The 25,027-nt window shown below is 52.1% G+C and overlaps 1 protein-coding gene across 1 annotated transcript in view; it reads right to left on the reverse strand.

Annotated features, from left to right (window-relative positions):
• Window positions 1–9,768: 9,768 nt before the first annotated feature.
• LOC122372098 (long-chain-fatty-acid--CoA ligase ACSBG2-like) overlaps window positions 9,769–25,027 on the reverse strand; it is a 41,210-nt gene continuing 25,951 nt past the window's right edge. Inside the window, exons 2-13 of the mRNA XM_043348972.1 lie at window positions 18,269–18,407; window positions 17,533–17,730; window positions 15,355–15,550; window positions 14,370–14,471; window positions 13,814–14,029; window positions 13,403–13,578; window positions 13,037–13,205; window positions 12,766–12,900; window positions 12,308–12,457; window positions 11,919–12,062; window positions 11,511–11,633; window positions 9,769–11,258 (exon numbers count right to left, since the gene is read on the reverse strand). Coding sequence (XP_043204907.1) covers window positions 11,061–11,258; window positions 11,511–11,633; window positions 11,919–12,062; window positions 12,308–12,457; window positions 12,766–12,900; window positions 13,037–13,205; window positions 13,403–13,578; window positions 13,814–14,029; window positions 14,370–14,471; window positions 15,355–15,550; window positions 17,533–17,730; window positions 18,269–18,407 — 1,946 coding nt within the window. The 3' untranslated portion in view covers window positions 9,769–11,060. The remainder of the gene's footprint in view (window positions 11,259–11,510; window positions 11,634–11,918; window positions 12,063–12,307; window positions 12,458–12,765; window positions 12,901–13,036; window positions 13,206–13,402; window positions 13,579–13,813; window positions 14,030–14,369; window positions 14,472–15,354; window positions 15,551–17,532; window positions 17,731–18,268; window positions 18,408–25,027) is intronic.

Raw genomic sequence — 25,027 nt, forward strand, 5'->3', positions numbered from 1 at the left:
GGGCCTGCTGTTTGTCTAGGGGGCCTGCTGTCTGTACAGAAGGCCTCCTGTCTGTTCAAGGGCCTTCTACTTGTCCAGGGACTTCTTTTTTTTGGTACAGGGAAGCTCCTATTTTCACAGGGGGCCTCCTATTTGCCCAGGGTGCCTCCAAAGTGCAAGAGGCCTCCTTATTGTCCAGGGGCCTACTATTTGTCTAGGGGGCCTCTCATTTGTCTAGAGGGCCTCCAATTTGTCTAGGGGGCCTCTTTTTTGTCAGGGACCTCCTATTGGTACAGAGGACCACCTTTTTCTACAAAGGTCCTCCTATTTGTGCAGGGGCCTAGGGGCCTCCTATGTGTGCACTGTGCAGGGGCCTTTTATTTGTCTAGGGACCTCCTCTTTGTCCAGGGGGCCTCCTGTTTGCCCAGGGGGCCTTTTGTTTGTCAAGAGGGCCTCTTATTTGTACAGGGGGCCTCCTATTTGTCCAGAGGACCTCCTAATCGTCCAGGGGCCTCCTATTTGTACAGGAGGCCTATTTCTCCAGGGGGCCTCCTATTTGTCCAGAGGACCTCCCAAACGTCCAGGGGCCTCCTATTTGTGCAGGGGGCCTTCTATTTGTCCAGGGGGCTTCCTATTTGTCCAGGGGGCCTCCTAATTATCCGGGGGACTGCTATTTGCCCATTGGCATCCAATTTGTACAGGGGCCTCCTAATCGTCCAAAGGGTCTCCTATTTGTACAGATGGCCTCCTGTTTGTCGAGGAGCCTCTTATTTGTCTAGGAGCCCTCCGTTTTGTACAGGGGACCTCCAATTCTGACAAAGAACCTTCTATATGATTAGCGGGCCTCCATTTGTAAAGGAGCTGGTGCGTCTCGAGGCTATGTCTGGGGTGGCAAAGTCACAGATAAAAAGGGGCCTATGATTTTGAGCAAAAGGGCCAGTATTACAGTATTACAGGGGTGGCAAAAAGATATGTTTGCCCCCCTGCCCCCCCCCCCCCCCGGTGGCGCCGCCCCTGGTCATGTGTATAACTAGTAAACATTGTGTCAGCGTGTCACGGCTCCCAGTCGACTCGACTCGGTCCCAGCAACCGACAGACCACCGCCCCGCTTCGTACCGTCCGGCAATCGTCCCTTCAGATCAACTTTCCCATCAAACAACCACAGCTGACCCAACAATTATTTTTATGCAAAGAGAACAGACGAGCCCTCAACAATGCACGACACGCCAGCCCTATTAATTCAGTGCTCGGTGGCTGAGTGTATTCTGTAATTCTGTGTAACTATCCTCTCACGGGTAGCAATGAACGATGCGAAATATGAGGCAAGCAACGAGAGAAAATACAGATGCACTGTCCCCCTATCGGTGAGGCATGTTCTACTGGACTGTCCTCAGCTTAATCGTGAAAGGGAAGCGCACTTCGGGGCTACGCATCAGCTGACCATCCAAAACCTGCTAGGTAACGACTCGCACCTCCTAGACAGGGAAGCCCTCTTTGCGTTCGTCAGAACCTCCGGACTCCGAGTAGTCTACTCTCACCAAGTTTCGTAAAACTCTCTCTTTACCGGAACTCTTGCCTCGCTGTCCTGCGAGGGTTGGCTTTTATCTTCGAGCACGATAGTTTCTAAACCCAGACCTGGTATATTGGACGTTAGCCCGAGCAACGCTTCTTGAGGGACTGTTGTCCCGTTTTTTACATCATTTTACTCGTGCTTTAAGAGAAAACTGCACATTGCTCACCATTGTTTAGCACGTTTACCTGCGCTTTAAGACTGTTGTTAACTCGCTGTTCAGTTCTTGCCCCGCACCTCACGCAAAAAGATAAGATACTGGCGTCATATAACCCTCAGAGGTTGGGCACGCCATCAAACCCAATCATCATCATCATCAACGAGAGAAAATACGACACCAAATACAATAATCGACCTTGGAAATGCACCGGACAGCAATTACTTTTAAATATACAGCGCTGTGAAAAACAAAGTTCTTCTATGGTATAAGCAAGTGCTTTGCACAATGCACACATCACCAGACGTTGCAGCCACCACCACACTAAGCGCCTGGCGGTGGCCTTTGGCCGAACACCGGGGCCGACTCAGTCTGTCGCTCGTCAACGATCAGCACCAATAGAGCTGCAACGGCCGAGCCTCACCGTCCACGTGCTCCTCTGGGGCCTGCGGGGTCATCTGGAGCACATATGTGTGCTGACCGGCCCCTATAGGGCCTTGCCGGCCCCAGCGCGCCGGGCGAAACGACGACGGCGCGGCCCCGCCGGCGCGCCGCGCAACGGCGCCGGCGTCAATGCACGATACGATTGACGTGCATTGTGTGACGAATAACCAAGAAATAGACATTCATCAAAGAAATCTTTTGGTCCTCCTGTTAATGAAACGATTTGATTACATACGCAGACTCTTAGTGAATGACCACGAATCACACGAACAGTATTTGAACAGAACAGTTCGATAGCCCTGCGTATTCTGAGTCCTCTTATGCAAAGAAAGTGGATCTAGCTTAAAAACTAAGCTCTTGAGAGCGATTGGCGTAGTTTAATGTTTTGCATAAAAATCGGCCGAACATGACGTCACTCTGACATCATTTCCAGCCGATCTATGGTAGCTACGAAATTTTTGCAGTCTTAAGCAACACATAGAGAGTTAGAAGCGGAGATCTTTCGTCCTCCAGTTGCGAGTAGCCCGTCGTGCCGTCTAGGCAGTGGCGGCCAGCTCTGTGACGAGGAACTGCACCATCACGATGATGTAGGTGGCGATGGTGGCCACGATGGAGAGCACCGAGGACCGCTGCAGCCGAAACAGACCCAGGTCACCGAGCGAGGTCAGGTCGCGGCCGACCGACTCCCGGAACAGGCCCAGCTCGTGCTGCAGCGGCGGCAGCTGCAGCTGCGGCCTCAGCAGCAGGCCGTGCGCCCGGTGGGCGGCGTTCAGCACGCGCTGCGCCAGCTCACAGGGCAGCAGCACGGCCAGCGCCGCGCCCAGCGCGTACTGAACCACGGCTGGGGCGGCGTCAGTGATGGTGCCCCTGAGGACGCTACAGATGGCCACTAGGCAGATGGAGCTGGAGGACAGGGTGCCGTAGCACATGTTGACGACCAGCTCGGCAGACATGCCGTCCGCGAGAGAGGAGAACGTCTCTGAAAGCTCGACGTAGATAGCTCGCAGTTGGCGGAGTTCGGAGGTACTTGGCAGCCGCTTTTCCTGGCAAATGTCGTTCAATTCATCAGCAACAGCCCGATAGCCGGCTAGCAGCTCCACAGCAGACAGTGCAAACTTCACAGAAATCAGATGCGAGTGAAAGACTGTCCAGAAGATCGAGATCATATTGAGAATGTTCCATGTATAACTAGATGTTTGGAATAAACCATTGCCGTTGATGACGCTGAAAAGGCCAGTAGAAATGATGTAGACGTTGGCGATGACAACAGCGGCTAGCAGGTAGGAGTTCTGCCTGACGAGTGTCTTGTTGGACGTCCTGAAGCTGGACAGAGCTGCGGCACGGGTAAGGACGCCCTTTGATGTGACCATGACGTGACCGTGCCGACGGCGCCCTAAGGCCACGGCGAGGGCCACCGACGCCCACAGGATGACGAAGATGACGCCCGTGTAGGCGGTGTTCACGGCGGCCTCGGTGATTGACCTGCCATCCGCCAGATTCGGAATGAAATTCCGTATGCAGAGACGGACGCACAGCACCATGGCGGCGGTGTCGAGTCCGAGCAGCAGCAGGCCGTGGGCCAGGCGGTGGCCCTGTGACCGGCCGGGGACGTCCGTTAGGGCAGCCACACGCAGCAGACGCAGCAGGGCACCGGCCGCGCCGGACCGCTCGAACCGACCCGCCGACGGGGCGCGCTCCGCGCCTCCGGTGTTGTCTCCGGAGCCCACCCAGACCACTGCGTCTCCGACACTGGGGGCCACCCAGACCGCCGCGTCTTTGGTACTGGGGGCCACCCAGGCCCTCTTCTCTGAGGTCACGGCGGACCCGCCCGTGGCCATGGCGGCAGTCCGGGGAGCTCGAAGGGCCCTGCCGCCGCGGCCGGCCGGTCGGCAGTGCTGGAGACCGGGGACCTTTGTGTGGCGTGGTCTGCTGGCAGTCGCCTAAGGTCGCCAGGAGGGCTCTGAATGGCCCGACATATATGTATTGCGATGGCGACAGTGCTGTCATATATTGATCTCCTTTCGATTGTCTTGTTTCGCTGTGCCCGCGGTGCCCGCGGTGAACTGTGACGCGCTGAATCGCCACTTTGTCAGTGTTGGGCCCGCTACTGCTCGGACCGTACCTGTGCCTTCCCGCGTGGTGCCGGCTTTGTTGACTCGTGTACTTACCTGCTCATTCAAAGTCAGTCCCGTCACGCTTGAGTCACTCATGTATTCATTGGGAAATTTAAATCCGTCAAAATCCAGCGGCATTGATGACATTAGTGTCAACATGTACCAGGAGTGTTTCTACGGTATCGGCCACATTCTATTAGATCTAGTCAATTCTAGTCTTACTACTGGTGTCGTACCGCAGGCTTGGAAGCACGGACTTGTTACGCCTCTGCCAAAAACAACTGACCTGTCAGACGTTACCAAATTCAGACCGATTACCGTCGTACCTGGCATTTCTAAAGTCACTGAGCGCATCGTTCACCAGCAATTGAGTGGTTACTTTGAAAAGCACCAGCTGTGGACCTCCTGTCAGCATGGCTACAGACGGTTCCACCCAACCGAAACCGCTTTGACCGCTTTGTCTGATTTTATACTGTCTTCCATGGATGCTTCTGAGGTAGCACTAGTAGTTCTCTGTTATCTCTCCAAAGGATTTGATGTGGTCAATCATGATTTGCTCTTGTCTAAACTTAAGTTGTACAATGTAGACACTCGCTGGTTTGAATCGTACCTCTCTGACCATACGCAACAAGTACAGTACCATGGAGCGGACGGCCAGCTTGTTCGCTCTGAGTCCTTGCCCGTTACAATGGGCGTGTACCAGGGTACCCCCCTCGGTCCGATGCTTTTTTCGATCTTCTGCAATGACTTGGCCCTGTACACCCCTGGTGCTTTCTTTGTGCAATACGCAGATGGTGCTCAGATCGCAGTAAGAGGCAGAAAGAACCAGATTACTGACCTGATATCTACCATGGAAGGTTACCTTGCTATCATGGCTGATTGGTTCAGCTCGTACGGCATGAAGGTTAACCAGGCGAAAAGACAGCTGATTGTCCACGGCACGAAACGTAATCTGCAGAATGTCCAGCCTGTCCGGATCAAGTTTGGTTCGTCTGTCATCAGCGAAAGTCGTACGGTGAAAAACGTCGGACCTGTCATGGATCGCCATCTCACGTTCGAAGACCATATCACCCAGCTTGTAACTAAATGTACCGGTGTTCTCATATCACTGTCTCATTCCAAACATGTATTGCCTTCGTGGACTGTCGCCCATGTAGTGAACGCGCTGGTTGTGAGTTCTATTCGGTACTGCATCTCCGTCTATGGGACCTGTTCCAAAACCCAGGTATGCACATACATCGTGTGCAAAAGCTGCTAAACTTTTGTGCCCGAGTCATCAGTGGGCGTCGTAAGTACGATCATATTTCCGATGTACTCCGTCAGCTTGTGTGGCTGCGTGCCGAGCAGCTTGTGAGCTACCACAGACTCTGCCTAGTCAAAACCGCCTTAGGTACTCGTCTGCCTGCCGATATAGCTGCAATGTTTTCGTTCGTTGACACTTGCTACGAAACCCGTCCGACTGGCCTGCTTTACTGCCCTCGAGCTAAGACATGTTCTGGTGATAGACGACTGGTTCACTGCAGTGCTGTGTTCAATCGGCTGCCTTGTGATCTGAAATGCCTGAGGCGGCCTGCGTTCAAGCGACGGCTGAGGCAGCTGCTGTTGCGTGAGGCCGGGGCCGGGTAAAGCTGAGCTTGTGTGCTTGTGTTGTGTTGTGTTGTGTTGTGTCGTATAGTCAGCACCGTCCTCTTTTACCCGTTCTTTTACCCGCTCTTTTCATCTGTTTTTATTCGTATTGACGCAGTTTGACTCGGGTGCGGAAGAGCCATTGTATGGTGGATGTACCTATGAATACATTGACAATGACATTGTTTGCGAATGGTGTACAGATGGGCCCGTCCCTCGCTGGTTGCTGTTACACATTAATTTCAGTAGAGTAGTGGTCATTTTTTTTTCTAAAAGTACCAAACTGCGTCAAATCACAACAGTAAACAGAAAGCCGCCCAGCGCTTACGTCCATTTTATGTTCTTTCTGAAAGGAAGAGTACCTATGACTGGTGTGAACCGTGTCTTTCTGGTCGAGTTGCTGTGACGACAGTCGGCTGTACAATAATGTGACGTCCATAGGACGCGTTGTGACGGTGACTGTGCAGGTTGCACTGGTGAGCCAACACCTAATATGATATTAAATGTAATCATCATGAAAAGTAACAACGAAGGGCAACACTCGTAAACCTTTGCACAAACCAAGCCATGCACAAACGTCTCTATATATAGAGAAGTCTGTGAGCCATGAATAGCCATCGGGCTATTCTGGGTTTTGTCGAAATAAGAATGTCTTTTCACTTTTGTCTACCTACCACGCATTGAAACCAGGGCCGCATGTAGCTAAGTACCTTGCTGAGTTAAGTAGCTAAGTACTTTAGACCTATTCGCTTTGAAGTTAATGATGGAGGTTGTTAACATTGCAGCAAAGACAATGGGCACTCAGGCAGCCAACCTCAATGCCCCTTGCATTTTTTTTTAAATACATAGGTATTCTAATGAAAATAATTTCTATGCTACAGCGCTCAATACTAGCGCATTGAATGGAGGTGGCCGGAAAGTCGGCTGGAATGATAACTATTTGATTGCTTGATATTGCTGCATTGTATTGGACCCGTGCATTGGAAGGTTCTTTCGGGGCTCGCATACAAAAGATGTCATGAGCCATTCAGTCGCCGTTTTGTCAGGTTAGCCGTCTTGTGTTTCAATACACCACAACAAGTCACTTGTTGGTGACTCTTGGCATAATCGACGTGAGTGCCTGCGACTGCGGAGGATCGGTCAGTGTGTGGATCAATGAACGCCACTGCCGACCGGCCGGCCGCGGCAGCAGGGCTCTCCGTCCGAGCTCCTCGAACTGCCGCCATGGCCTCGGGCGGCTCCGCCGTGGCCCCAGAGAAGAGGGCCTGGGTGACCCCCAGTCCCGGAGACGCAGTGGTCTGGGTGACCCCCAGTCCCCGAGACACGGCGGTCTGGGTGGGCCCCGAAGACACGGAGCCCGGCCCGTCGGCCGGTCGGTTCGAGCGGTCCGGTGCGGCCGTCGCCCTGCTGCGTCTGCTGCGTGTGGCTGCCCTGACGGACGCCCCCGGCCGGTCACAGGGCCACCACGTGGCCCACGGCCTGCTGCTGCTCGGACTCGACACCGCCGCCATGGTGCTCTGCGTCCGGAGGAATGTGGAAATGTTCATCCAGTGGCTGGCCGACGGTAAGCCGATTATCGAGACCGCCATGTACACCGGCTACTTGGGCGTCATTTTCATCACCATGTGGGCGTCGGTGGTCCTTGCCATTGTTGCAGGGCGCCGTCGGCACGGTCAGGTCGTGGTCACATCGAAGCGCGTCCTCGCCCGCGCCGCAGCTCTGTCCTGCTTCAGGACGTCCAACAAGACACTCGTCAGGCAGAACTCCTACCTGCTAGCCGCTGTCGTCATCGTGAACGTCTACACCGTTTGTTGTACCTTTTTCCTATTCTTTAATTTTGATAATATTTCCCACGCATCTACGTGGGATGTCATACATTTTCTTTCTTTGACTGTCATCGACTGCGCTAACCTGCTGGTTCCTATCAAGTTTGCACTGTCTGCTTTGGAGCTGCTAGCCGGCTATCGGGCTGTTGCCGATGAGTTGAACGACATTTGCCAGGAAAAACGGCTGCCAAGTACCTCCGAACTCCACCAACTGCGAGCCATCTACATCGAGCTTTCGGAGATGTTCTCCTCTCTCACCGATGGCATGTCTGCCGAGCTTATCTTCAGCATGTTCTATGGGATTCTTGCGTTCATCTCTATCTCTTTGGTGGGCATTACTGGCCTCCTGCTCAGCAACAACGCATGGATGATTTTCGTGGTCGTCCTGTACTCTCTGGGCGCGTCGCTGGCCGTGCTGCTGCCCTGTGAGCTGGCGCAGCGCGTGCTGAACGCCGCCCACCGGGCGCACGGCCTGCTGCTGAGGCCGCAGCTGCAGCTGCCGGCCCTGCAGCACGAGCTGGGTCTGTTCCGGGAGACGGTCGGCCGCGACCTGACCTCGCTCGGTGACCTGGGTCTGTTCCGGCTGCAGCGGTCCTCGGTGCTCTCCATCGTGGCCACCATCGCCACCTACATCATCGTGATGGTGCAGTTCCTCGTCACAGAGCTGGCCGCCACTGCCTAGACGGCACGACGGGCTACTCGCAACTGGAGGACGAAACATCTTCGCCGCTCTCACAAACGTCATGTTTGGCCCTCACGACCCTCTGTTTAAATGGTTTGCAGCAACTTCAGATTTTAGGTTCTGCCCCTGACCTGAGGCAGCTTTGATATCTATATATTTGGTATACTCTTTGACTCTTAGATATATTCCTTTGCCCGTCCCGTAGCTCAGTTGGTAGAGCACCGGACTCCCGGTAGTGAGAGCCCGGGTTCGAGGCGCTCCGGCGCTCGATATTTGAGACTCCCGACGGGGATGGTCTGCGGTTGGTGGGAGCAGCCGCAGCCAGTTGAAGTCAGTAGAGTGATACAGGCCGTGTCCGGCTTTGAAGGGCACGCTAAACTTTGGCATCTAAATCATCCCGTTACCCGGAATTGCGCAATCGGACGGTAGGGGTCGGGGTCTACGCAACAAGCTCTGCTTAGCATGGGCCTCGGCTCTGTCAATCCGTCCACTCAAACATTCGAGCTAAATTTATAAAAAAAAATCATAAATGTGGCTGTCGTGGTGCCGTGTGATTTGTCCAACCTAGCAATATTTTCACTGAACCACTTGTAATAATTTTGGGCAGCACACATAAGGATTGAAGTTATGCTATCTTTACAGTGGCGATTAGCACGTATATAACTGGACCTGCTCATTATAACTGATGACTGATGCTAATGCAACGAACATATTTGGTAGTATTGATGTTAGCAGTAGTTGTTCGTTGTTTTTTTTTTTTTTAATCTCCTCGATAGGTGACTGCATGGCAGTTGGAACCATGAAAATTAGGCATCATTCCGGATCGTCACTGAGTAGACAAGTCAATGGAGCATAATATGTACCGTCTATTACAGCCATCGGTTGTAGGAAGGAATGCTTTGCCCCGCTGACAGCCCCCGGCGCCACACATTGGCAGTGCACAATGCACGGTGCACAATGCACAATGCACGGTGCACAGTGCACATACAGCCTGACAGGACGCGCGGTCGTAGTTGTCGTCCGGTCAACACTGTTCCTTTTGTGGGGCTTCGACCTTTCGGCTTTCAAAGAGGGACCCGCGCGATGAAAAGGGTGCCCAGGGCGTGAAAAACTCTATGGATGACATGAGTTGAACGATTTGACCGTAACTGAGGCACATTGTCGCTGTCATCAGCAAATACTAGCCCGTGGAAAAACTCCGGCAATGTAGTGACGATGGCGGAAAACAAACTCGGCCAGATGAACTTTCTGGCACTACCATGGTGAGGTTTAACATATAAGTAGTAAGGACTTGACCTTGATGATGACCTAGGACAATGAAGTACGAAGTTGTAGCTACCCGAAATCCTTTCACCCTTTTATCATCACGGTAGCAATGTACGTAATTCGTATATTCGCTGAACCAAACAATCTCATACATAACAAAACACCTAAGGCACATTTGGGAATACATTGCAGTGAACTACCATACAGACGCTTTCACATCGACACTCAGTGCCACAGAAAGTCGTCCTTGTGCCTCTGGATATCTCCTCTCCAGCGTCGCTATTTATTCATTCCATTTACCCATATTCTTGTCATGCCCATTTGTACCCATGTATGAGTCAGCGACGACTACTCTGAGGCCAGTGCATGTGTCGACATTCATGCACAAATCTCAACAATGTTTTGCATTGTAAGGCGATTGCTCTCCATGATGCGCAAGAATCTCGAGCCAGGCATGCGTCAGTTGTCACAATTAAGTCACGCACAGTCATCGCTTACATATATATGTGCAGAGTGCAATATGCCTGAGCTTCATTCACGGAAGTCATGAATAAACGCCTAAACGGCGCACCGCCTCCGTTCGACTCAACACTATTGTAAACGTTCTTCCACAGTTGTGAAGCTCGCCTCTTGAGCACTTGCCTCTGTCATAAAATCGATCCAGACAATCACAACGATTCTATCAAAGACAGCACACACGGCGAACACATTATGAAAGCAGTCGAATTGGAGCTCAAAAACGTTTGATAAAGTTCAGTTTCAGCCACAAGGTTCGTAGCTATAGTAGTGCCGCCTATCTCAACATGATTTTGTAAACTTATAATACCTCATCTAAACCACTGTCATGGTTCAAAAAACAATATCATTTTTACCCACGTCACCCTTCCATATCAAATGTAATGAAATGTCTCTTGAGCCCCTGTCGAGCACTTGTTCTCAGCCCTAAGTCGACTCTCGACTAGTGCCCGGTACAAAGGGGCGCTCGCGTTCAGAACACGTTTACCCTAGCTCTTGTCTCACTCATCGCACGCTCCTCCGCAGGACAGGCTCGCCCTCAACCCAACCTCATTCGTAACCTACAATGTTCTCAAGCTTTGCTCTGTCGAGCTCAGTCACTTTTGGCTCATATCTGCCAGTCCCGACAAGATCACTAGCTCGCCCTACACACATCACTCAGGCTCATGTTACACGCCAAACTCAACACTCACTGAGTTAGCTCCCCAAAGTCCGTACCCAGCCGTCACGAACACAGCTCATCCCCAACTCAACCCTGGCTAATCCCTGCGTCATCCCCGGTTCATCCGCGACTCATCTCTGGCTCATCCTCGGCTCATCCGCAGCTCATTCCCGGCTCATCCTCGGCTCATTGCCGGCTCAGCCGCAGCTCATTCCCGGCTCATCCGCTGTAGATCTCTTCCACGATCTTGCCGTACTTCTCCATGATGACCTTGCGGCGCATCTTGAGCGTGGGCCCCAGCTCCCCGCCAGGGATGGAGAACTCTGTATCGAGCAGGCGCCACTTCTGCACGAAGCACGCGTGAGACTCGGCCTTGTTATTGGCGGCGGTGACTGCCTTCTGGATGTCGTCGCGGTACTGTGGGATGCGGAATACGGCCAAGGGTTAGAAAAAGGGTCGGGTAAAACGTTGTATGCGTGCTTTGATCAGAGTTCATCGATTCTTACTGACTTACTAACTTACTGGCACTTTAAAACGTGTGCATTGTAAAATCGCTCAGGTGAATCCGAAATTCGAACAGTTGCGTCGTACCCATTTGACAGCAAATAAGGTTCCAGAAAGCAACCAGATCACGGATGAATGGCCTGCTATTGCCGTTCGCTACGTTACCTTATCTTGCTCCTTGAGTGCTTCTGAGATGGTAGTGGCCTTCACGCCTCTCTCGTCGAGCCATTTCCGGGCTGTGTTGAGCAGTTTGTCGGTGGCCGCGCCCGAATCAGGGTCTATCTCGACCTGGGGACGTCGGATGTAATGTTAGATATCTGAACAAGTTTTAGTGCTGAGAGCCGTGCGGGATTTGGACAGCCACTCTTATTTTGGCTCTGTTACTTCCTTGGACTCTAAGTTTACGTCATGCTCTAAAATTAAATCACGAATTCCATGAAAACTCGAGACGAATGATCTTTACAAGTACTGATTGACTGGTAACTCCGTGTTCCATAGCACGGTACTTGGATTCCATTGAAGTGCGCCATAGGCTCGCGTGGCTAGACTAATGCCAAGACCCTGGCGGCCTACCTTGAACGTGAAGAGGGCTGCGAGGAACTTGCGCCGGTCTCCGACCACGACGCAGTTGCTGATCAGCGCCGGCAGCTCAGACTTGATGGTGTCCTCGATGGGTACTGGGGCCACGTTCTTGCCAGCTGCTGTGATCAGCAGCTCCTGAGACGGTGGAGGACGTGATCAAGAGCTAGCGTTGCTTGGGGACTAATTGTTGAATCGAGTGAGGAGCTGGAGATACACACAATACGCATATGACAGATGTTACCGCTCTCCGTCAGTCTCAGCGTAGACACTGCTTGGAAGTTGGAACATTGGAGCCATCAAGACAGTACGAGAAACTCGCAAGTCGCAGCACTTCGTTGACGTCACGCACAAGTTTGATGCGCGTGGCGGGCGCTGCCTACCTTGATGCGTCCCGTGATGGCGACGTAGCCTTCCTCGTCCACCCGGCCGACGTCTCCGGTCCGCAGCCAGTCCTCGTCGTCGATCGTCTCTTTGTTGGCGTCCGGCCGGCCCAGGTACCCCATGAAGATGTTCCTTCCCCAGTGCAGGATCTGTGCAACAAAGAGGACCGAGTTTTGATGATACTGATGAGCAATGTCAAACAGAAACAGAAGTTTTAAATAGTTTTTTTTTTTCGCCGGATGTAGGTAAACTTTTTTGTTATCTCTTGGCGTTGTTGTTTGCTTTGAGTTTAACAGAATGCATACAAGCTCGTGCAATAATGGCGCCGTACTGATTTTTTAAACCCTAATCAGCCCCTTGCTGTTTTTGTCCTCAAACGTGAGTATTCACACTTACGAAAACCTGAGTCATCTTGCTGCATTGCCGTTCTTCCCAATCACTGCTGCCTAGTGCTTACCTCTCCGTTTCCATCCTCGTCAGGGTCGCGGATCTTGAGCTTGCAGCCTAGGAACACCCGCCCGATGCTGCCCAGCTTGAAGCCCATGTGGTTGTTGATCGTTGAAGGTCCGCACGTCTCGCTTAGACCGTACATCTGTCATGGAAAAAGGAACAGATGTTATAAGTTGGATGTTTGGGTTGGTACCTAATGCTAGCTAAAAGAAAGACAATGTCAAGATGGTAAGCTTTCCATCTCGAAGGTCATGCGCCACATCTTGCTCGCTGCCCACCTCGAAGACTGGGATGTTGAGGCTGTGGATGAACGCCATCGTATCGGGCGATATGGGCGCCGCGGAGGTGCCCGCGTGTCGGATGCGGTCCATACCGATCTTCTCGCGGACCCGGCGCAGCATGATGTCTGCTATCGTCAGGCTCCACGGCACCGGGGTGTTGATGTCCCTGCGGAGGAGAGGTGGGAAGGCTAGCATGTCGATGTGTCGATGTGTCACGAACACATCGATATGTCGATGTGTTCGTGAATTTAAATGCATTTCAAGCTTATTTTTCTCTTCATTTCCAGCATGTCATCCTTAAATCGATGTTTTAACAATCGCCAAGCAGGAGTGATGACCAAAGGCCTTTCGTGGATGGCTTACTTTTCCTTGGCCTTCCAGTAAGCGGAGGACTGGGCGCGGCACCAGTTGAGGAGAGACACCTGAAGACCTCCGGCGGCCAGCGCTCCGCTGAACTTCTCGTACATCTTCTCGTAGATTCGCGGCACTCCGAGGAAGAGCGTCGGTCGCACCTCGCGGAGGGTCTCGATGAGGGAGCCCTGTGGAAAGGAACAGCGCATAGACTTGGGTGTCATAAGAACAAGCTACGACGTGTGCCTTTTTCAGACACTTCGCGGAGGCTTTCTTTACGTTATTCTGACCGCCATGTGCTTAGTAAGCCGTCGATCTTTCTCGATACCTGAGCGAAGCTCCGTCTATATGTCCTACTGCTTTCTGTAGGCGGTCTCTAACTTCGCTCACAGCTCGCCTCGCAATGCTGGTCTCGCCCCATACCTTGAGCGCGTCCGGCTGCGCAAAGTAGATGGTGCAGGCGGCCCGCAGCGCGGCGTACACGTCCACGATCTGGGCGGCGCCGTGACAGAGCGGCAGGTACGAGACCGTGCTGTCCTCGGCGTCACGGAAGTTGGCGCACTGCGAGCCGTGCTCGGCCGTCCACGTGAAGATGTCGTGACTGATCATGACGCCCTTCGGCTGGCCCACGGTCCCCGACTGCAGCGAGATGGCGAAAGTGGAGGGATAGTCAGAGCTATGGAAGATGTTGAAGCTAACGGGTCGCTGGGAATTGACAGAGCATTGTTTTTTACCCGTTCACAAGCATTACGGACTTCCCATTTAAACACCGACAAATATTTGTTATGGAGAGCTGAATGAGATCCCATTTTCTCTGAAATCATCTAGACTTTAAAGCAACGTCTGAAATCAAGAAGTTGTTCAAAACAACATTGTTTTCCTAATTGACTCTATGTACAGCAATTGTGCCTATAAATTTCCTGAGACACGACGAAATATGTAGGTACTGCAAACGCTATGGGATGCGTCCGCCACTGACCGTGTAGATGACTGAGCAGCACTGGTTGACGGCGATTCCGCGCAGCCGCTCCTCCAGGCGAGAGTCGTCACACAGCGCCCCCTGGGCCATGAACTCGTCCCACTGCCGGTCACCGCCAGAGGGCAGGCACGTCGGTCAGTCACACAGCGTCCTCTGGGTTACAAACTCCCCCCGACCGCCGGTCACCACCAGATGGCAGGCACGTCGGTCAGTCACACAGCGTCCTCTGGGTTACAAACTCCTACTACCGCCAGTCACCGCTAGAGGGCAGACTCGGACGCGAAAGGGGCGAACGGTCGGCTGACCCCGTCAAAGAAACTGGGAGCTAATGTCAGCTACTGATCATTTCCCGATGTGAAGTGATTTTTTTTTTCTAGAAATTTGTGGGAAAGTAAATGAGGATAGAAGTTTTGAATGAATTGCAGAAGTGTGTAACAAGATTTAATAACGTAAGTATCCCGTCGGTAGACGATAAGGAAAGGAAGCGTTTAGATTCATGTTTTCTTCCTTATTGACCGACATAATAATCAATGTTTCTTGTGCCAGACTGAGCCGTCATCTGCGCTCCATGGTGGCAGTGTGGCGTGGCCCGTGGGGTTAGATAGACAGGATGTGGTGGGCGGATATGACGGGCTAACGGGTCAGGTTGGTGTGAGGGCTGGGTACTCACTGCTCAGTGATGTCAGGGGGGACGGACCGTTCAGCAGGAAGTCCAGAGGTCGGCGCGTGGGCGCTCATTGCGACGGATGAGCTGTTGTCACAAACACATACACAAGCCACACTATCTGCCCAATTTCCGGCTCAGATGGGGTTCCTCAGCTCCGCCGGATAAACCGAACTAGGGGCTTGGCCCGGAGGGAAACACTCGTGTGTCATAAGGCATCACACGTGCGACGAAGTGTCTGAACGCCTTTGAGGTAATTATCGGCGCTGTAGGCTGCTTATTTAATGAAGCAAAAAGTGCCATAAGTGACGATTGTCTCACCGAGAGCACACCGCCGACGGTGGGCTTCCCCAGGTATTGGACGATCGTCTTCAGCTTTGGGCAGTTGTCCTTGACCTCGAGGATGCGCTGCAGGTACTTGTCGTTCTCCACCACCACCACCGAGATGTCCGTGTTAGTCAGGTAAAACTGGCACGTGGCCGGAGACGAGGTCGTGTACATGCCCGTCGACACGCCGCTGGGAAAGGATGGAACAAGAAGTGTATAGTTACCAAATCTCACTCTACCAAGTCATATATGAATTCGAATTGACCTGCAGTCAGCGTGCCCCGAGTACCTATGGGGACACATTGGATCATGCAGTGCGATAAGCTACGCTCCATTTGTCCACTTTGCTATCCAGCCTCTGTTGGATTGTAGTACACATATCCGTTTTTTCTTCTCATGAATGACCGTGTGGTTAGAAATTGAATTTCGTTTTAAAGGGACACTCCCACCTTAACATTAGTTTTGAGTTGAGATAGCCAAATTGGTGGCCATGGCCTGCAAATACCGGTTTGGGCACTCACAACATCGACAAATGATTTAATTCGGAGATATGGAATTTCAAACTTGCAGTTTTCGGATTCTAAGGGGCTAGTGCATTGGTATGCCCCCTTAGAATTTATGACGTCAGCGGAGATCTAACGATTTTTAAATCTTTTACTAAAACGTTTGGTAGCACGCGGTGGTATATGCTGCTTTGCGCGCAACAAATGCCGCACTTTCAAATAAAGTCGCTAGGAACAGCGGAGATCCCAAAAAGTAAACAAAAGTAAAAGTCTAATATCTTGAAAACCGGTGAATATTTTTCGATGAAATTTGGTAGATATTCGTTTTCGCTCTTTCTGAACCGAGCGACATCACTTTCGTGCCAATTCATTAACTTTTTTTTTGAAGGTGGGAGGGTCCCTTTAAGGAATATACAAATCCAATTTGAGTGCATGCATTTATCCTTTCATTACCGGTTAGCTGGAGATGGTTTAACTTTGAAGATATAGTGAAGTAACACTATATCTTGACGTGTGTGAAGAAGTATATCTTCTTCACACACGTCATTAATTGTTTTACCTCGTAACAAAAATGCTCAGCGTAATCTAACATCATATGCGAAGACTTTTGCGCCAGTGTCGACTTTTGACCTTTGGCCCGAGTTTTCCAACATTTAGCGTGACTTGCCCTGTAGGAGAGAGAGCGTGGCCTTTATCTGATTTACGAGGATATGTCCGAAGAATGTCTAGATAAGGTTAATATTGGCTCTCGAAGAATATGGGTCGTTCCCTTCTAGCTTTCAGGAGGGCGAGTGGCGACTTCAGTGCGGATATTTCGAATTATATAAACGACTCTCCACCATATCACCTCGTTGCGAGATTCTGAATTTACACAAATTCTAGTGTTGATTGGAAGCGTTTGAAACTCGCGTGTGTGGTGGGTACGTGACCTCAGTGAGGCTGGCAGCCACTTGAAAACTGATCCACACATTTCGGGTTTCCCGTTTACACGCGTCAAGGTCACTGCACGATAACTCGTGAAAAGGCTTCAGTGTAATCTCGGTAATACTCGCAGAGCCACGATGACGATTGACTATCGATGACCGATTACTATCTGTGGAGGTCAAAAGGTGCCTCGGGGGTGAGCGGGGCGCGTCTCGAGCGGCGGGAACTCCTCCTCGACTGGCGGTTATCGGTCTCCGTGCACCGGTCTGAGACGGACTGAAGTGGGGATTCACGGCTGCCGACAGAACCCGCGGGGAATATGATCGCTCATGTCTGACTCGTCAGTCTTATGGGGTGGTGGCCGTATGGGTAAAATTAGATGTTTTTAGGTAGGCAATAGGCATATGCGAATGCGATGTCCAACATTTTGTTGCTTTATGAAGTAATCATGAAATTAATACGTGTTCATTAAAAATTGTATATTATGATTTTATCGTAGTATAGCGTGTCTTGTAACAACCACTCCACTTTCGCTGCAAGCAGCATGAATTAGCTTCTGCGACCGACTTGCTTTGTGATTACCTCTTGGAAATGGAACCAACTAGGCTTTAACTAACACAACTCCTATCGCCGAGCGATTCACCAAGCTTATTACACACTACCAAAGCAACCCACCCACCCACCCACTCATGCATGTCGCATCAAATCATTAGCTACCCAACATTACACTATGTATAGTACCTACCCAGCCATGATGGTGCCCATGTTGGCGACGAAGTACTCTGGCGCGTTGAAGCCCATGATGGCCACGCCGTCGAAGGGCTGCAGTCCGAGCTGGATGAAGGCCTTGGCGGCGGTGCGCACCTGCTGGTGGTACTCGGCGAACGAGGTGCTCTGCCACACGCCGTTCCGCTTCACGTTCATAGCGCTCCGGTCCGGCCATCTGCAGCGGCGGTAACGAGTTTTTACCATCGACGATAATTTTACATAAAGGTGACGTAGTAACCCAACTTTACATGAGGCTTTATAAGATATTATTTACTTACGAAGTACAAGGCACAATGCGTTGCTATAAGTTGCAATCTGACCTCCTATAAAGCGTTGATATAAAACGTGATCGTATCGTAATTTCCTAAAGTCTGCTCATCGATTTCATGCTCCTTACCTAATAGGCATCACCGAATTACAAGCAACAAAAGTCTTTCAAAAACATATAATCAGCCCTGGATATCCGTCAAATGATATTCTTTTAAGTTATAAGATGGCCATTTGACGTATAACGTCATATGGCCATCACAAGTTGCAACATCCTCACCAGCTGATGATATAGCATCTGTTGTGGGGGCCGATGGCCATCACAAGTTACAACATCCTCACCAGCTGATGATATAGCATCTGTTGTGGGGGACGGACCCTATAGGATAGGACCAGAGCCGCTCTATGAGCCGCTTCTGTAGTATCGGCGGTCGCCGGTAACCCACCGTTCCGCCGTGGTCTTCAGCAGTGTGGGCACGCTGATTGGTTTGCTGTTGGCCGTGTAGTCCTCCGGCACGCGGATTTTGACGGCGCCGCGCAGCTCGTGTGTGTACCGCAGCTCTGTCGGTATCACCTGGTCCGGACCTGTGTGCGCGCGGGGGTAACGTCACATTCAGCTCGGTCGGTATCACCTGGTCCGGCCCTGTGTGCGCGCGGGGGTGATGTCACACTCCTCAGCGAGCGCGGTGGTGTACCTACTGGTGTTATATGAACTTCTTGTCAGTTCCTGTCAGGTGTCATATGGTGACTAGGGTTTCTCTTGATGACCAGTGCACCTGCTGGGGACAGGATAGGTATTGTATTGAGACTGACGTATACAGCTTATTTTGCCAAACTATTTTAATTTTTTTATCTTTTTTTTATTTACGAACAACAGTGATATTCTCACAAAACAAATGCACTGCATGACGATATAGTGGGGAAGCATCAGATGAACGATGCTTCAGATGAGCTTTTGACTGGTCTCAAACGACCCGAAAAAATACGCACAATGATAGACAACAGCCCGTGTAGACACCTGACATTCCGAACGAGACACATGACATTCCGCATCACGTCTACAACACAGTCAGCTTTAACCCTCCCCTCCCTCCCTAGGTATTCACATGGTCACACTTCTCACCAGCTCAGTTCAGTCTCGCAGTTCACTAATACCTCTCACACCAGCCACTTTACCCTAGCGCGGCTCAGTCATTTCTGCTGAGCGTGGACGGCGAAACTATTTTAATTTTGCCTACTTATAGGATACGGGCGATGATAATATTTGAAATTAATGGATTTAATTTTTTTCGCTAAGCTACGGCAACAAAAAATGTTACGTCGAAATGGCCGGCGATCACTGACGCTGGAGCTAAGTGACGCTATACAGGCTTCACTCAATATACCCTGATACAGGCCAGATTCAGTTGACATGACCCGTCTGTGTCCGGCTAAAAACACGTTAAACGTTCCTCCCTATATTTTGCCAGAGCTACAGAATGAGGCATGTGCGAGATCGGAACCGGAGCAATGAGCCTGCCTAGCGTGTCGCGAGCAGTGACACGAGCACGAGTTTTTACCTGCGTTACCTGTCTGTCCATCCGTCAGCCGTTCGAGATGGACGTCCCGTGTGCTCGCGCTCACTACCTGAGGTGCACTGATGTCACTGGCTGTGCAGTGCTGGTGATGTTGGGGAGGGGGCCGGTGGGGGGCGGGGGGACTTCCCATCAGCCGACCTGATAAGGTCACGCACTGTAGCGGACTGAGCCGGAGCGGGTTGGCCTGTGCGTTGCTCGACAGGTGGCGCTAGTTGTGGACACAGGGGGCGACGATGTTCGTACTGACCATTGGATGGTGGCGCCACCCTAAGCCAGTGGTGGCGCAGAAAGTCCAGTGCGCCGCCCATCGACGTGGCGTTTTTTGGCTGTGTGGCGCCGGCGTGAGACGCATGGAGTTTGTGCGCCGCCGTTCGCCACAATGTGATTCGGTGGAAAAACTTTGGTATGTTCTTTCATTATTTTATATTATTTGCCGTTTCTATTGCATTGTTAATGTGATATGAGCCTGACATGATATTAGCGATATTTCGGCGATAGGTAGACCCATGTCTATCGGATAGAGAGTGAAAATGCGTTTCTGGCTGATTTCAGAAACCTACTACATTCTACCTACATTCTACATTCTACGTTCTACGTTACTACACCGCTACTACTTCTATCTACGGTCCGCATTTCTCCGCTATGCCGCTGTCTTATTTGTCCGTTCCTACCACCAATTGTTCACCTAAACAACTTTGCCTTACCATATTGTTTTCGCCGTTGGCACGCTGCCAGATGACCCTTTTGCTATGAAAGCCTGAATATATTATTTATTTGTTTTTATTTGTAGTGTCTCAAAGCCCTAACCGTTTCCCACAACAGTTTCAAAGTTTCCACAGCCTAGTGATATGGTTGTAGGTCTATGCAAAAGTTTGTCAGAATGCCCAAGGACTTTCCGAACATGATGCTGTTGTTATGAGTGTATCTCATTTGAAGATTCTGTCTTGATCGCCCGAAGAGGCTTCTCAGGGTGTAGGTCGTGTAAATGACAGTTTCTTGTGGCGAGAAGTTTTGTACTTGCTGCTGAGAATTGCAATTGTGACTCAGTTCCTGATTGGTGTTGTGCTGTTAAATCCAGAACATGTCTGTAGCACAATTGAAACAGAAGCGAGGCAGATTGTTAGCTGCACTGACCAGGGTCAGGAGGAGGGCTTTCGTCTTGATTGATACCAGAGGTAGTCGGACTCAGCTAGCGTCAATCGTCCATGAGCTTGATCAGGCACTCGAGCAGTTGGAGGAGATGACAGATAGTTTAGTTTCTGTGCTGACATCTCAGGAGGAAGTTGATCAGGCAAGAGTGTATCAAGCAGAAGCAGACAGGCAGCATGAAGAAGCGGTGAGCCGGATTGAAGCGCATTTGAAGGAGAGGAAGGACGATCCACCATCAGTTACATCAAAGCAGGCGTCAGACTCTGCAGCATCAGACAAGACGTCAGCATCCCGGCTGGCAGAGATAGAGGCTAAGGTGAAGCAGCTAGAGCTGGAGCAGCTGCAGCGAAGGCTTGAGTCGGAGAAGGAAGAGCAACAGATCCAGAGGAAGATGAAGCTACAAGAAGCAAAGGATGCTCATGCAGCTGCCGAGCTGCGTGCACAGTTGGCAAGAGCAGCTGAAGATGACCTAGCGTGGGACCGGAGAAATGATTTCTGTGGTGAGACCAAGGTCTGGGAAGCCCAAGGGGCACCTAGTGAAGAAGCTGGTTCGACTCATCTCAGCCGAGCCATCCCACCAGCTGCACGAGCTGTCCAAGGGGCAGCCACTGTTGAAGTAGCCGGTCCGTCTCGTCCCAGCCACACCATCTCACCGGCCGCTGGAGCTGTCCAAGGGGTAGCCACTGTTGAAGAAGCCGGTTCGTCACGTCCCAGCCACACCATCTCGCCGGCCGTTGGAGCTGCCCAAGGGGCACTCGGCGCCGACACAGCTGATTTGTTCTATTACAGTCATGTACCCCCACCGGCTGTTGGAGCTGCCCGAGGGGCACCCACTACTGAACTAGCCGGTCAGTTTCGACCCACAGCCAGTGATGCAGTCGCCCAAGGGGCGCCCTGTGTTCCATCGCTGCTGCACAATAGTCTTCCGCGCTTGACTCTGCCGAAGTTCGGCGGCGAGCCGGCCGAGTGGCCGAAGTGGTGGGCTTCTTTTAAAGTTTTAGTACATGAACAGATCTCACTCTCCCCAACAGAAAAGCTGATACACCTGCAAGCATCAGTGGTGGGTACTGCTAAGCTCACCATCAGTGGGATGATGTTTGATGGGGCCCTATATGATGAGGCGGTGCATGCTCTGCAGGACAGGTTTGGCCGCCAGGAAGATGTCGTACACGCGTACCTGCAAGAGATCTTCTCCTGCCCTGCGCCCTCCCAGCTAGATCCTGTTGGACTAGAGCGCCTGCACGCATCAGTCCACTGTGCTGTCATGATATTCAGGAGTCTTGGCTACGATGGGGACCTGAATAGTTTCGAGAACCTCAGACGAGTTGTTCAAAGGCTCCCATCTGAGATGAAACGTCTATGGGGAGAATATGTCTTGAACCTGGGAGAGAGGCCGACACTGGTGCACTTTGACGAATGGCTTCGCAGGCAGGTCAGGGTGGCCCTCAACTACGCTGCCGTGTCTCCACAGCAGAATATGGCGACTGGCAAGAAGCCGGCAGGACAGCCTCAGCGGTGGAAGGGCGACGTGAAGCTGAGGCCCGTCCAAAGAAGTGCTCTGGCCACAGAGATTGATACATCAGGCACGACTTGTGTATGCTGCAAGGAGCAGCATGAGGTGACAACGTGTCCGATCTTCTTGAAGAAATCGGTTGATGAAAGAGCCCACTTCATCGCCAGTGCGAGGTGCTGTTTCTTCTGTCTGAAGGCTGGACATGGCGTTCGGCACTGTCGCTCGGCAAGGCCGTGCGGCATCGACAGCTGCAAGATGAGACATCATCAGGTGCTCCATGGCAGCAAGAGGGTCGACCTCAGGAACACTGGCCAGCGCGTGGTAGCAGCAGCATCAGTGAAGGCGGGCGCGACCACAACCCTGCTGCAGGTCGTACCAGTCACCGTCCTTGCCAGTGGTGGCAAGGAAAAGCAGGTCTGGGCTCTACTAGACCCTGGCTCTCAGACTTCACTGGTGTCCGAGGAGGTAATGACACAGCTGAATCTTCAAGGGGAGCCACAAACCCTCCGCCTGCAAAACGTAGAAGGATGCGGGCGCCTCCAGAACTCCGTGAAGATGAAACTGGAGCTCAAGGCGTCAGGTGGCGACGGATCAAGAATAGTGGTCCCTGAAGTTTTCTCCGTCAAGGACATCAACGTCACGGTTCCAGAGCTCCCTGACAAGAGGATCGAATGGAAGCACCTGCTGGACCTCGACCTTCCAGACTGCTCAGGGAAGAGGGTCGATCTTCTTCTCGGCGCCAATGTCCTTGAAGCGGTGCTTCAGCTGGAAGTGAGGACAGGGAAGGCGGGCCAACCGGTGGCCATCAGAACCGTCTTCGGGTGGACGCTGACGGGCACGGTGAAGGGATTCCTGCCAGAACGAACGCGCCAGGTGATGCTGATCAGGAAGATGGCTCCAGACGATCAACTGTCAGCAGCACTCCAGGAGTGGTGGAGCACGGAATCGTTTGGGAGCAGGTTTGAAGGCCAGGATGCCAAATCTCCCCAGGACGTCAGAGCCGTGAAGATCATGGAAGACACAACCAGGAGACTGGACAATCGCTACGAGACGGGACTCCTGTGGATGAGTGATGATGTGTGCCTACCTGATAACAAGATGATGGCGGCCAACCGGCTGTACTCCCTGGAGAAGACCCTGATGCGACAATCTGAGAAAGCAGAAGCTTATAAGAAGGTTGTCGAGGGGTACGTCGAGCGCGGATTCGCTCGCAAGCTAACCCCAGAAGAAGATCAAGAACCACACCCAAGGAAGTGGTACCTGCCACATCATGGTGTAACGAACCCCCGGAAGCCCGGGAAGCTCAGAGTAGTGTTTGATGCGGCTGCCAAGTTTGGCAACACTTCTCTGAATGATGTGCTGCTCACGGGACCTGACCTTCTTAAGAACCTGCCCGGCATCCTCCTGAGGTTCAGAGAGGAACCCGTCGCTCTGACCGCTGATATCGAGTGTATGTACCACCAGGTCCAGATAACTCCGCAAGATCAACCAGCACTGAGGTTCCTCTGGAGAGATTTGGATGCAACGAAGCAACCAGAACCATACACCATGCAGGTCGCGATCTTCGGGGCCAGAAGCAGTCCCGCATCAGCAAACTTCGTCCTGCAGCAGACCGCTAAGGACTGCAGCAGTAGCACCCCGGCAGGGAGAGCGGCTAGAGAAGCGGCACTTACAAGCTTCTATATGGATGACTTCATCCACGCTACGAGAACCGAAGAAGAGGCAGCTGAGATGCAAACCGAGGTGACAGAACTTCTCAGAAGAGGGGGGTTCAGGCTGACAAAGTGGATGAGCAGCTCGCGGAAGGTCTTGGAACGAATCGAAGCCGCAGAGCGCGTTCAAGACATCGATGTCGCGGTTCAGAGTGTGCTAGGCTGCGCCTGGAACACCATCAACGACACCTTGGGAGTCAGAGCTGTTGACTCACGTGTACCGTCAACGAAGAGAGGAGTAGTGCAAGGAGTAGCTCGACTATTCGACCCTCTGGGGCTAGTCGCTCCGTTCTCTCTCCAGGCTAAAGTTCTCATTCAACGCCTCTGGGCGGGGAACTACGACTGGGACGATGAGCTCGAGGGGACGGAGCTGCAGAGGTGGTCTCAGTGGCTCTCGGAGTTGCACTATCTGGAGCGGGTAACCGTCCCGCGATGCTTCGGAGGCGTGTCGGCAAGTGACGGCTGTCGGAGAGAGCTTCACATCTTCTGTGATGCTTCTCAGGATGCCTTCGGTGCTGCCGCGTACGTCGCTACGACGATGCCTGATGGTCGCCGCGTCTGCTCCTTGGCTATGGCGAAGACCAGGGTGGCACCCCTCAAGCAGATCTCAATTGTAAGGCTGGAGTTGCAAGCGGCTGTGCTGGGCGTCAGAGTAGCAAACGTGCTACGGACGGAGCTGTCGGTCAGGGTGGATAGGGTCCTATTCTGGACCGACAGCACAGTTGTTCTGCAGTATGTGAAAAATGACAGCCGCCGCTTTCACACATTTGTCGCAAATAGGGTGGCAGAAATTCGAGAGTCTTCTTGCCCTGATCAGTGGCGACACGTGCCGTCGAGTCTGAACGCAGCTGACGTCGTTTCCAGGGGAGCTACGTTGTCTGACCTGTCATCAGATTCTCGCTGGAGCGCGGGTCCTGGGTTCCTGCTCCAGGAGGAGAACTGCTGGCCGGAACAGCCATCTCTCACGAGTACGGCTGTACTGAAAAACGACCCAGAAGTGAGGACGGAATCAGTCATGCTCACTGTGAAGCATGACTCTGATACTACGGTGCTTCCCGACGCTTCGAGATTCTCTTCGTGGACGAAGTACAGAAGAACCGTGGCATGGGTACTGAGGTTTGTGAAGAACTGTGCCCCAAAGTCCTGTCAGGAACGAGCAGACTGGAGACGCGCAGGACCTCTGTCAGCAGAGGAACTGAAGCAAGCAGAGACGAAGGTACTGAAAGACTGTCAAGCTAGATGCTTCGCTGAAGA

The sequence above is a fragment of the Amphibalanus amphitrite genome, unplaced genomic scaffold, assembly GCF_019059575.1.
Source record: "Amphibalanus amphitrite isolate SeventyFive unplaced genomic scaffold, NRLGWU_Aamphi_draft 001316F_arrow, whole genome shotgun sequence".
In the NCBI taxonomy this organism is placed as follows: Eukaryota; Metazoa; Arthropoda; class Thecostraca; order Balanomorpha; family Balanidae; genus Amphibalanus; species Amphibalanus amphitrite.